At 48.4% G+C, this 13212-nt stretch overlaps 1 protein-coding gene across 3 annotated transcripts; it reads right to left on the bottom strand.

The window, feature by feature from the left end:
• Positions 1-254: 254 nt before the first annotated feature.
• ubn2b (ubinuclein 2b) lies at positions 255-12933 on the bottom strand. 3 transcript variants are annotated; one of them, XM_017481578.3, is made up of 16 exons: positions 12233-12933; positions 10438-10554; positions 10012-10113; positions 9699-9830; positions 9360-9460; positions 8724-9258; positions 7648-7718; positions 6370-6606; positions 6013-6123; positions 5791-5934; positions 5554-5604; positions 4096-4126; positions 2469-3788; positions 2165-2360; positions 1110-1172; positions 255-762 (listed from the first exon to the last, which is right to left on the bottom strand). In XM_017481578.3, exons 1-16 carry the CDS (start codon positions 12500-12502, stop codon positions 719-721), a joined length of 3525 nt encoding a protein of 1174 aa, XP_017337067.1. In that variant the 5' UTR covers positions 12503-12933; the 3' UTR covers positions 255-718. The 3 variants fall into 3 exon arrangements, with proteins under 3 accessions (XP_017337067.1, XP_017337068.1, XP_017337069.1); XM_017481579.3 differs by having other exon boundaries at positions 9360-9457; XM_017481580.3 differs by lacking the exon at positions 1110-1172.
• Between the last annotated feature and the right edge of the window lie 279 nt (positions 12934-13212).

The following is a 13212-nucleotide window of genomic DNA, read 5'->3' as shown; positions in this document are numbered from 1 at the left end:
CACAAGACCAACGTCAATCACAGAGAGTGTTAATGCATCATGGGTAAAAAGAAACACACACAGAATGGTCATCCTGCAAAGCCTTGGTTTTTTTCCTGGGACTAACTATTGCTTTTTATTTCGCTAGTGTGGAGGTTCAGCTTAAGTAGACAAACTTCTGAAAATTCAAGTACAATACAAATTTCAGCGCCTCTGCTTCCGTCCAGATATAAAACTCCTCTCGTCTTTGTTCCGTGGGTCTTTTTTATTAATAATAATAATAATAATAATAATAATAATAATAATAAACAACTCCACCTGGAACAGCACCAGAGACATGGACCTACACCTGAGAAAGGGAGGGATCAGTTCATCCATCCGTCTGTTCTGTTCGTTCTCCGAGTCTACAGAGTTCATATTCCACTCAGAGTGTGTGTGTGTGTGTGTGTGTGTGTGTGTGCGCGCACATCCACATCCGCATACACACATTAACATTTTTCCCTCCCTGTCCACAGCAATTAAGGTCTGTGTGTGTAAACATTAGCAAAACAAGGAGAGAAAGCATCCAGGCCAGGGATGTTATTAATTATATTCAATTACCAAAAAAAATAACTATAAATCAAAAACAAACCCCCCAGAAAACGGGTAAAGAGCCGTTCGTTGTTATCGGTTAAACCTGCAGTCCGTGTGTCGACCGTAATTCAGTGCGACATCGCAGTCCGGCGGCGTCCGAGTGTCATCACAGCTTCCTCTTTAGATCCCCGCTCTGACTTTGATTGACATCTGAAAAAGGAAACAGCGATCAATCCCCAAAACACAATCGAGAGGAGAGAGAGAGGGGAAGAGGAAACAACGTTCAACACCAAACATGCAACCAACACCGGACCAACACATGACAGCCACCAGGCAAGCAGGGACCGGGTGAGAGAGAGAGAGAGAGAGAGAGAGAGAGAGAGAGAGAGAGAGAGAGAGAGAGAGAGTGTGAAAGAGTGTGTGTGTGTGTGTGTGAGAGAGAGAGAGAGAGAGAGAGAGAGAGAGAGAGAGAGAGAGAAGGTGGGGGGGGGATAGAGAGAGCAGAGAGGGAGAGCAAGGGAGTGAGAGCAAGAGAGAGAGCACGCGAGAGCGATTACCTGAGAAAGCGAGCTGCAAGTGCGGAGGCAGAGCAGCACCTGACATGAGACCCTTTAACAGATCTGAGGAGACAGATGGGGAGAGAGAGAGAGAGAGAGAGAGAGAGAGAGAGAGAGAGACAGACAGACAGACAGACACAGACAGATAGAGCAGGACGACAGGAAGCAGGTTTACAGAGCGTTTAAACAGGAAAAAAAGAGGACACAGAAGGGAAGAGACATTTCAGCAGGGAAAACATGGAACATGAACACAGAAGAGTGAAGGAAGGAAAATGTAAAGGAACACACACACACACACACACACACAGTACAGGGTTCAGTACGAGAGACAATCAGAGACAGGACACGGACAATCGCATCACGCTGTCTCACACAACGCGCCCCAGGTTTACGCTCACGTGTGGATTAGTGTAACTAAAAACAATCCTGTCCTCATTATTCAACTCCACACACACACACACACACACACACACAGCTGAATTCTGAAACGTTCTCTTTAAAACTGTAACCAGGACAACGGTCTTACCAGTCCCTGCTCATATCCGCTAACTAACTAGCGTAGCGTGCTCTACAGAACGCAGTTCTCAGTAACACAGGTGGAGTAAAGATCGGGGTAACTGACGGTGACTAGAGTGTTTAGCAGGCGTGTCACGTCACGTCCTAACGAACCCCCCGAACTCACGCACGCCGTTATTTTCAGTTACACTGCAGTGCTGGAATACTAATAATGAAATACAGGCACTTTTCCCCTCCAAACGTGTTCCTGTTCAACTTCCTGTTGAGTTCACACTACTCTGCAAAATTCATCTCTCTCGACAATACATCAAATACTTCTTATGCAAAATGAGCTCCACTGGGATTATTTTCCATCTTAAGATCATCGTGATCCGAGAGAGGGAAAAGCTCTATAGTTAATAACTCCTGATCTCCAGCGATCGTCTGATACTCGGAGCTCTGGAACTAGCTTGACCCTGACCTGTGTGACAAAGCCTGCTGTGTAGTGTGTGTGTGTGTGTGTGTGTGTGTGTGTGTGTGTGTGTGTGTGTGAGGCTCACTGGGCTGTAGGCTGTATCCTGAGCTGCTCTGGTTAGCAGTGTTAGCTCCAGCGCTAGTTCCTGTCACAGTGGGCAGGTTGAGCAGGCTGGGGAAGGCGAAGGGCAGCGAGACGGGAGTGATCCCTCCCAGCATTCCGAAGTTCAGCGGTAGGTTCGGAGCGCCGGGACCCAGCAGGCTGGCGCTGGACGAGGACACCTGGGCACAGAGAAACACGGCAACGCGATCAGGAACGGGAATAATAAAGCTACCAGGTGTAAACTCTCACATTACACAGCTTTCGCCTTAATTCACAACACACGGTACCTGTGCTAGCTGAGGGGCCGTCGCTGAGGAAACAGTCAACATTGGCTTTGTCACCTGATTAGTCACACCTGCCGGCCTCTGCCGCGGCCCGTGATTGGCCGAGCCGGCTGAGGTGGTGGTGTGCTTGGTGATGGGGGTGGAAGTGCTCGTTAGGCTGCTGCTGTTCACCTGAGAGGGAGTTTTCTGCTGCCCCACGGGAGTGCTGTAACCGGCGCCGACACCGGCGAACCCTGCGTGGAAGCCTGCGGTTTTAGGAGAGAACTGATGCATGTTGGGTAACGTGGGTGCCCTGGAGAGGGAGGGTGAGGGGGAGCTGACCGGCGTCACCCGCGGCGTAAGCTTGAGGATGGGCGAGTTGGAGCTGTGGGGCGATTTGGTGAGCGTGGCCTGCATGGGCGTGACGAACGTGGACTGCTGTTGGTGCTGATGCTGCTGCGGTTTGGGCTGTGACGGAGACGGAGATGGGGAGGAGGAGATTTTGGGCTGCGTTTTGGCGTTGAGGTGCGAAGAAGCAGAGGACGAGGAAGCGGATGAAGAAAACGAAGAGGAAGATATGGGCAGCGACGTCGAGTGAGACTGAGACGACGGCGTCGTCGTGCCACCCGCGCTGATTCGACTAATGGTACTGCTATTATTGCCGGGTTTATGGAGGCCTTGGGGCGTGGCCATAGGAGAATTTAAGCTCTTGTGCGGCGGGATAAGGGGCGAGGCAGTGGGCGGCGGCCTCGGTTTAGGTGGAGACGTTGCACTGGTCTTGTTGCTGTTGCCTGCAGCAGTCGTAGCGACGGGTCGCTGCAGCGCCGCCAGACCGTGTCTCTGCACCTGAGTCAAGCCGACCACTCCAACCTTGGCTCCTCCCATTCCGTCGCTCCGGATGGAGGGAGAAACGGACACGGACGGAGTGCGAGAGATAGCCGGAGAGGGAGAAGAGCTAGAGGATGAGGCAGAGGAGACGAAAACGGGGCCAGCGGTGGCCGGGGAAGCGGACGCAGTGGTATTGATGGTGCTCTTTCTAGGAAGCACAGGGGTAGAGGAGCTGATTGAGGAGGCGGGACCGAGTGTGGTGCCCGAGTTAACAGTCTTAACAGTCTCAGGGGAGGGCGGGCTGTTGGACTGGATTAACCCCTTGGCGGCGCTGCTGAGCAGAGCCAGCGCCTGCGAAATGGCGTCCAGAGACGGGGCTCCGCCCAAATCCTCATCCAGAGAGTCCGACAGACAGATGGGCTCAGAGGGGGAGGGGGGCCGCTGAGGGAGGGGCACCAGGCTAGAGGGTGTGGTAATGGGCGTAGTCGACTGCTGGAGCCAAACGCCATCCTGAGACTAGGGAGAGAAGGAGAAATAGGAGTTAATATAAAAGTTTTATAACTTTGCTAATACGAGGCTAATCACCTACCATGCTAGTGAATTTATAAACACCAATGATTACATTAGCTAGCACATTTAGCTACTTGCTTAATAATCAGTGGAGCTTTCAGGTCGAGAGATGTTGCTAAACTGTCATTAAAACCAGTGTTTCAGTCTAAACACTACAACCAGACCAAAACGTAAAAAAGTCAAGCTAGCAGTGCGGTCACAGCATCACTGATGTGTAGGGGCGCTTAGACCATTGCTCAAATATTAAACTTACTTTTGGTTTAGCTTTGGGAGTCTTCTTCACTCTGCAACACACACACACACACACACCATTTAGCAGACAAATACACATTTCTAATGTGTGAATCAGCAGCTCAATCTCTGTTTCAAATGATTAAAAATAAATAAATAAAACTTATTTAAGGAGGACACTATCATGAACAAGGAGGTCGTCAGGGAGGTGGTCCTCATTAAGGAGGCCGCTATCATGAATGAGGAGGTCGTCAGGGAGGGGGTCCTCAATAAGGAGGCCGCTATCATGAACGAGGAGGTCGTCAGGGAGGCGGTCCTCATTAAGGAGGCCGCTATCATGAATGAGGAGGTCATCAGGGAGGCGGTCCTCATTAAGGAGGACGTTATCATGAACGATGAGGTCGTCAGGGAAGTGTTCCTCATTAACGTGAATGAGGTTTTCTTTAATGAGAACATTACTATGGAGGAGATCCTCCTTAAGGAAAACGTTTATACATACACATCTCCCACTTTTAAAAATCAGCAGCTCAATCTCTGTTTCAAATGATTAAAAAAAATAAATAAATAAAAAATTATTTAAGGAGGACACTATCATGAACAAGGAGGTGGTCAGGGAGGTGGTCCTCATTAAGGAGGCCGCTATCATGAACGAGGAGGTCGTCAGGGAGGGGGTCCTCATTAAGGAGGACGCTATCATGAACGAGGAGGTCGTCAGGGAGGTGGTCCTCATTAAGGAGGCCGCTATCATGAACGAGGAGGTCGTCAGGGAGGTGGTCCTCATTAAGGAGGATGCTATCATGAACGAGGAGGTCGTCCTTTAGGGGGTCCTCATTAAGGAGGACGCTATCATGAACGAGGAGGTCGTCGGGGAGGCGGTCCTCATTAAGGAGGATGTTATCATGAACGAGGAGGTCGTCGGGGAGGCGGTCCTCATTAAGGAGGACGTTATCATGAACGAGGAGGTCGTCAGGGAGGGGGTCCTCATTAAGGAGGCCGCTATCATGAACGAGGAGGTCGTCAGGGAGGCGGTCCTCATTAAGGAGGCCGCTATCATGAACGAGGAGGTCGTCGGGGAAGCGGTCCTCATTAAGGAGGCCGCTATCATGAACGAGGAGGTCGTCGGGGAAGCGGTCCTCATTAAGGAGGACGTTATCATGAACGAGGAGGTTGTCAGGGAAGTGTTCCTCATTAAGGAGGACGTTAACATGAACGAGGTCTTCTTTAATGAGAACATTACTATGGAGGAGATCCTCCTTAAGGAAAACGTTTATACATACACATCTCCCACATTTAAAAGTTTAATCGAAGCTCCACAAAGTTCAGTGCTCCTCAAGAATGTTTCTGGAACATTAGTTAACGCTAGTTGTGTAAAAAGCTGGAGCTGAACTCTGCACACAAACTGCTCAGGTTTTTTTTTTGTTGATATTTTATAAACCACACTATCAGCACGTTTGAGGAAAATCTAAAAGAGTCGACTCACGTGTTTCCTGTGAGGTGGCCATGTGCCACGCGGCTCTCTTTAATCAACATCCTGTAAAACACCACACAACAGGAAGTGAGTGCGCTTCACTACACCTCACTCTCTCAGGCACAGCGGGGAGCTAAATATGCACAGATACCCCCAATCCGAGACTGGATCAGACTGTGGTGGAAGAGCTCTCTCACACACACACACACACACACACACACACACACACACACACAGACACACACTGACCTGGCCTGCATCCAGCCTTTGGGCCAGAGGGGTTTCACCTCAGTCTCCATAAAGGCTTTGAGGTAGTCTTCAGGAGAGGGAGAGGTCTGACCCTCAGCCTCGTAACAGCCCAGCTTCGCTCGGACCAGATTACACAGCAGAGTCCTAACGCGCACACACACACACATTAGAAAGAGAATAATAGACAGAGAGAACACGAATCAGTGAAAGCTGAGGTTTTACCTGAGTTTATCGTCCCACACAAATTTCTTGCGGGGTCCCATCACCCGTTTCCCCGGCCTCTCCTCGTCCTCCTCCTCCGAGCCATTCTTCTCGCCCTCCTCCGACTGCTGCCTGGAGTTCACACACACACAATGGTAAAAGAACATTTTCTTTACCTCAAATGTAGTGGATCAGAAGCTGGAGTGACGAGGCTATCAGGTATCATAAACTCATCTCGAAGTCAGACACCCACCACAGATATTTACAGAAAAGGTTTTGGGAAATCGCGCACACTTCGTTTCTCTCTTCAATACGTGCTTATAAAAAAACAAATAATAAAAAGTTTTTACATCCACTGTGACTTTGGGGCGTGCTTACTTTGCCACTTTGGCCAGACAGTCCATGTTGTAGCGGGCGATCTGCTCGGGCATGGCGCTGCAGACGGCCAGCTTGAGTTTGAGCAGCGGGTTCCTCAGCCTGTCGTCCTGCACGTTCAGGCTCAGCTTCTTCAGACGCTTCAGCAGGGCCTCCTTATTACACGGCACGAAGGCCTCCAGGTGAGAGTACACGGCCGTGCGCACGTCAGCCGGCTGCTCCTGCACCTGCAGCTCGATGCTGCGCATACACACACACACAGAAAATAACAAGGGGCGAGGAAATTTAAATATATAATAATGATAACTAGACCGTGCTAATATCACTTTCTTGTTCCTGATTGGCTGACCGGTGCAGATTATTTAACATCACTGTGTGAACCGTGACGATATGTAGATTATTTTATATTTGCCGTAACCTGTTAGCTTAGCTCGAACGCCCGTCCTAGCCTTAGCGCGAACGCCCGTCCTAGCCTTAACATTACACAAGTTTGTGCTGAACGGTATAGAAACCCATTCAGCCGCTCGTCAAATTCAGTGATCGAGTTATGGCGTTATGTTCGGGTCAGTGAGTTCACCGACTGTTGCAACGGCTCTTGTATTTGTGGCAATCTATTTGAAAAAAAAAAAAAAAAACCCTGTTAGAATCTTTTCAAATCTTTACAAAACAATCAGTTTTTCAAAATCTGATCCAAACAATCTCTTCAAACCTGTTAAAATGACCGGTGTGAACCTGTTCAACCCGTTACAAGAGAGTCCGTTCTAAATGACCTGTTCAAATCTCTGTTATAAAAAAAAACTTCCGAAACGAATCTGTTCAAATCCATTTGAATCGACTGAAAGAATCAGTTCAAACGAATCTCTTCACACCTGTTAAAATAACCTGTTCTAATCTGTTCAAACCTTTGAAATTATTTATTTAAACCTTTGAGTCTATTTGAAATAATCGGATTAAATAAATCTGTGATAAAATATGCTAAAATGAATCTCGTCAAATCCATTCAAAAGAATCGGTTCAAACCTTTACAAATGAATCTGTTGGAAATGACTCAGTTCGAATCCATTACATGAACCTGCTGGGACGAACGATGGGTCGGCGAGTCGGACATCACTAGCAGAACATGAACCGGTCGATCTGTGCACCTCTCTACGTGGTGGTGTTAGACGTGTAAGATCAGACCGTGCGTGTCTCAGGTGTATGAAATGAAGAGTGAGAGCTGCGTGAGAAAGAGATGGACAGGACGTGTGATGGGTGCAAGACACAGAACAGACACACACTCACTCAAGCAGGATGTTGTTCATGTCCAGTGTGAAAAACTTCTTCCTCCCCTCCATGTCAAACTGCCGAGACGCCTGTAACACACACACACACACACACACACACACACACACCCTTAAACTCTAGCACAGATGCACTTCTGGAGATCAGCTCTACTGAAACATACAGGATGTCTTAAATAATCCTGCCATTTCAATCAGCTGTGTGTGTGTGTGTGTGTATGACAGATGCTGCATCATACTTCACCCACCTCACCACACTTCTTCCTCTACTACACTCACACTCTCTCTCTCCCTTTCTGCCTCTCTCCTTTCCTCATCCTCCAGCTCTTTTCTCTGACTCCTCCTGCATCTCTCTCTACCTCCGCCACACTCGCCTCTCTACACTCCATACTTTATTTACTCTCGCCCTCACAGTCTCTCCGCCCTCCTCCCCTGGATGCACAGAACAGTTCACAGAGGAGTTGTTCTTCCACATTTCATCCTCACCCTGAATGCAGTCCATCACTCAGTAATCAGATCAGATAGATTAGACAGAGAACGTACTTTTACACAGTCACACGTATCTTCTCTAACGCTGCGCTTTGAACCTGGTTTAATTCTGACCTCGCTGTACACCGCTACTTTTACCGTTTACGTGCTTGAACACATCAGGAAATAAACAATACGTAAATATAAACAATAATAAACAAACAATATGAAACGATCTCAAATAGAAAACATTTCATACCAGTTACATTACAGGCGTGTGTGAATACACACACATAAAATAACATCCTTCCGCATATGTTAGATAATAAAAAAAATATATTGAAAAAATAAACAAACGTGAAAAAGGGTCAATATAGAGATGAATTATTTAATATATAGATTTATAAAAAGGATTTATAAAAGATAAATAAAAGGGAAAATACAAAAAAATTATTAAAACTGAAAATGCTGATAATGAATATAAATAAATAAATAAATAAATAGATAGATAAATAAATAAATAGATAGATAGATAAATAAATAAAAGACGTTGACACTTCAGAGACATGAATAAATGAAGTGTGTGTGTGTGTGTGCGCGCACACGCACCACTCGCAGGTCCTCGATGCGTTTGGCGAGGGGGGCGGGAAGGCCGCTGGGCAGTGGAGGAGGGGGGATGAGACCGGTCCTCTGGACGCGTCCTGTTGAGGCGGCTCCTGGTCCTCTCTGCACGGCGGCGTTACCGTTCTCGCCCTGACCCTCCAGGCCCGACAGCTCAGGAGCATCCAGCAGCGAGAAGTCCAGCTCGTCCATCAGGTCCTGCAGCATGTCGTCGTTAGCCGGACCCAGCAGCGGAATGACGGCCGGGTCGTTGGTGAGGTCGGCGAGGTCGTTGCCGGAGGCGACGGAGTGCGAATTGAGGACGGTGCGGTTGGCATTCGGGGGCTTGAGACCCGTGGCGGTGCCGGTGGCAACGGCAGCGGTGGAAGTGGCAACGGCGGCGGGAGCAGCAGCGGCAACAGGGTTCTTTTTCCTCATCTCCTCTTTCTCGCGTGAGAAGCCGCGGATCATGGCCGCCAGAGCGATAGAGTCCTTCATCAGCTTCTTCCTCTTCTTCTTCTCAGGTCGGTTCAGAGCAGACACGCTGAGGGACACAAACAAAATGGCAGAAAGTCCATATATGGAAAGGAGAAGGAGGGCAGGAGAATTAGGGACGTGGGTGTGGCTTTCAGACTCAAACCTCACCCCTGCTTCGACACTCGATTCTTTCTGGGTTTCTTCTCCTCCAAGGTACCGTCTTTTTTCTTTCTTCTCTTGATCGCTCGCTCCTCTCCATCCTTCAGCTTCTGGAGGCAAAAAAATTGGACACAAACACACCCTAAAACAACAACAAACCAAAAAATACCTCAAAACTACAAACACAGAATGTCTAAAACTTAAAAACAGACGGATTCTTAAAAAAAAAAAAAAAAAAAAAAAAAAAAAAAAAAAAAAAAACACGTGTCGTTCTTTAACGAATCGTTGACAGCAATCCGTCTGGAACACGGCGTCTGCGGTACTCGAGGCGGCGTGATCCGTACGAACCTTGAAGTGGTTTCCGCCCTTGCTCCCGTCCTCGTCCTCGCTCTCGGACGCAGGTCTGAACTGCAGCGTGCCCGTGTTGATGTAGAAGCCTCCCAGTTTGGTGGTGAGGGAGGCAGGAACCAGCTCGTCGTACTGAAACACACCAATCGCCATTTCAATATCACATATACCTAAACGTGTCCAAACAACGACTGTTTACAAGCAAAGCTCTATAAATAAACTCTAATATCAGAGCACTAGGACAGAGAGAGAGAGAGAGAGAGAGAGAGAGAGAGAGAGAGAGAGAGAGAGAAAGAGAGAGAGAGACTCTCACAGCCTCGGAGTTGTCGATGAACGGATCCGTCTCATCGTAGCCGTATCCGATGTCGATGAGGTCCTGCATCCGATCTTTCTTTTTCTTCTTCGCTGTGCCGCCCTGTCCGCGATACGACCAACGATTAGTCAGAGATTAGCATCAACACCCTCGCTCTTTCGCAGAGCCAAGCGCAAACCGTTTATTCGTTGTCGTGGTTACATTCCAAGAGGATTTAAAAATAAATACATGAAAAATTTTACAAAAAGACTAGAATTAAATTTCTGATATAGGAAACTAACACACTTGTCATCCAATTAGAAGGAAGTATTTCTGAGGCCTTATACGACAGGTGAGAAATACTGACGTATAATCATGTGCTTTAAAAATAAAAATTTTAAAAAATTGTACTTTCGTTTTCTTCCTCGAAGTAAAAGAGCGACTTACATATTTACTCTCAAACTTCCTGGCCAGGGCTTCGACCTCTCGTCTCTGTCGGTCCTGATCGGCAAACGGGTCGTTTGGGTCCAGAGCCGGCGCGAGTCCTTCGGGAGCTTTCCTCACCTGCGGAGATGAAAGAAAAGGGGGGAAAAAAAGGACGACTAAGAAGAGGATGGAGGGAAAGCTTTACACATCTACTGAAGTCCCAACAGCCCCTTTTGCTCTAGTTAGAGGCAGCTGAGGTAGTGCTACGAGCCGACGGAAGATAAAGTGGATCCTTGAACCCTTTCCTCTGATGAAGATGCCGGACCTTAACATCGTTCGGCGTGACCCGGAGATCAGAAAACAGTGACGATGTACCGCTTAGAGAGAACACGTTTAGAAAGGTAGAGAGGTAACATTTATTCTCTGTCCGCGAGCACGTGCGAAAGCTTTACTCCTCACTGTACGTGGGGTCACGCCTGCGTGTCGGTCACGTCATGTTAATAAACGTCAGCAAATCGGGATTGGTTTCGAGTCTGTCGTCCTACTATTGGTGGACTTAATTGGTGGAGTGCAGCAGCAGCGCCCGGGTCACGTTCTCTCCACTCACGTCCTTTTAAAGCGATTCTCTACATCAACACGATGCTTCGTTACCAAAATCTACCGAGAGATTGTAGAGCCAGTTTTAGACTCTCTAGCTCTTCTCCACCACCACCACCACGATGGAAGGAGTATCTTCTAGAAGAACGTCGTTCGTCGTCACTTCAGTACTGCTCCAGAGACGCACGCGTCCAATAGATTCCACGCTTTTCTGAAGCTTTACTAAGACTCTTCCACACCACCTTTAATTAGTCACCCATCTGTATCCTGAAACTCAGTCACGAAATTCCTTAAAACAACTGTTTAGTGGCGTCTCAGTGGGAACAACTCTGTACGTAATATGGCCAAAAGTATGTGCACACCGTCCATCACACCCACACATTCTTGTTGAACGTCCCGCTCCAGATTTATTCCCCTCTGTTATAATGCACTCCATTCTTCTTGGAAGTCTTTCCACTGGATTTTGGGGCATGGCTGTGGGGATTTTGGAGCTTGTCTGTGGGGATTTTGGGGCGTGTCTGTGGGGATTTTGGGGCGTGTCTGTGGGGATTTTGGGGCGTGTCTGTGGGGATTTTGGGGCGTGTCTGTGGGGATTTTGGGGCGTGTCTGTGGGGATTTGTGATCATTCAGCTGCAAGAGCATTAGTGAGGATGAGCTTAGGTGCTGATGTTTGGTGAGGAGACTCCAGTTCATCCCAAAGGTGTTCAGATCAGAGATCTGTGCAGGGCACTCGAGATCTTCCACCTTCACACACACGCACACACACACCACGTCTTCATGGAGCTCGCTTTGTGTGCAGGTGCATAGTCACGCTGGAACGGTGTTTGGGTTTCCTCTTCGTTCTGGTCATGCTACAGGTAAGAGTGTGGTGATGACGCTCATGCGGGTGCGATTCTCAGGTGTCCACATACTTTTGGCCACCGAGTGGACGAATTGTTCTTTTGAATTGAACGTGCACGGGGACTGGAAGATGGAGGGACGTGATGTCAGGAGACGAATGGTTATTACAGATCACCTGGATTCACTTACATACATCATCATGAGCCTTCATGAAGGTAAAGTACCAAGCAGGCCAGAGCACCACACACACACACACAGATCAGTGACATGATGTGAGCTGAAAGTGAGTGATGGAGTCCTGGGCCTCTGTGTGTGTGTGTGTGTGTAAGAGAGAGAGAGAGGGAGAGAGAGGGAGAGAGAGAGCGAGAGAGACACTTGCCTGATGGATCAGCTCGGTGTAGCTGAACTCCGTGGATCCTTTGTCACTGGGCTCGGACAGGCACAGACTGAGCCTCACGGTGGATTTGGACTCGGCGGGATCATCCCCGGAGCTCTTCCCGTTACTGAACGGCCCTCCGTCCCTCCCGTGGTGCTGGAGACCGCCCTCGCCCTCTTCCTCCCTCCGCCGCTTCTTGGACTCCGGCACCGGCGTCGAGGAGGTGTTATAGGAAGCCAGAGTCACGAAGGGCACTTTCCTCGGGTCGGCCATTTGAGGAAAGAGAAAGAGAAGGAGAAGAAGAAGAAGAAGAAGAAGAGGAAGAAGAAGAAGGGGGGAACTTGCCGAGAAGACTAGCTTTACGCTAGCTAAAGTAACTTAACCGCCGCACGAGCTAGCTAACATTTAGCAAAAGGGGGGGAAATGTTCAGAAAGAGCTAACGTTACGAGCTAGCCGGCCAAGTAAACATGTAGCTTAGCTTAGCTTAGCTGACACGCTAGTTCGTAAAACAAACTCCAACCGACTAAAGAAATATTCCAGTATTCCTCCTCTTCCTCCGGGGGCTCTCTTTATCCTTCTCTCTTTATCTCTCTCTCTCTCTCTGTCTCTCTCAGATATCTGTGCAGAACCCGGAGTTGGAGATGTAGCTAAGGCGCTGGAGCCGCTGCTGCTGGAGCTCGAGCCTCTGTGGTGGGGGCCATTTTAAAATATCACTAAATGGATTTTTACTCTGCAGGGTCAGTGAGCATGCGCAATGGAGCGAACCGGAAATGGAGTACAGGCGCGTGCCAATGGGAAGTCAGAGCGCTTCTTTTTTGAGGCCCCGCCCACACTTGCAAACTCCCGCGAAACCGAGGCGGTGCCGTATGTGTGTGTGTGTGTTTTCCTTTTTTTTCTTTTAAATGTACTTTATTGAGAATATTTCACAATATATATTACAGTTTATCAGCAGTAAATCCATCTGCATTCACACACACACACA

The sequence above is a fragment of the Ictalurus punctatus genome, chromosome 12, assembly GCF_001660625.3.
Source record: "Ictalurus punctatus breed USDA103 chromosome 12, Coco_2.0, whole genome shotgun sequence".
NCBI classification, from domain to species: domain Eukaryota; kingdom Metazoa; phylum Chordata; class Actinopteri; order Siluriformes; family Ictaluridae; genus Ictalurus; species Ictalurus punctatus.
The sequence above is the reverse complement of the archived record's forward strand: the minus strand, read 5'-3'. Positions and strand labels throughout refer to the sequence as shown.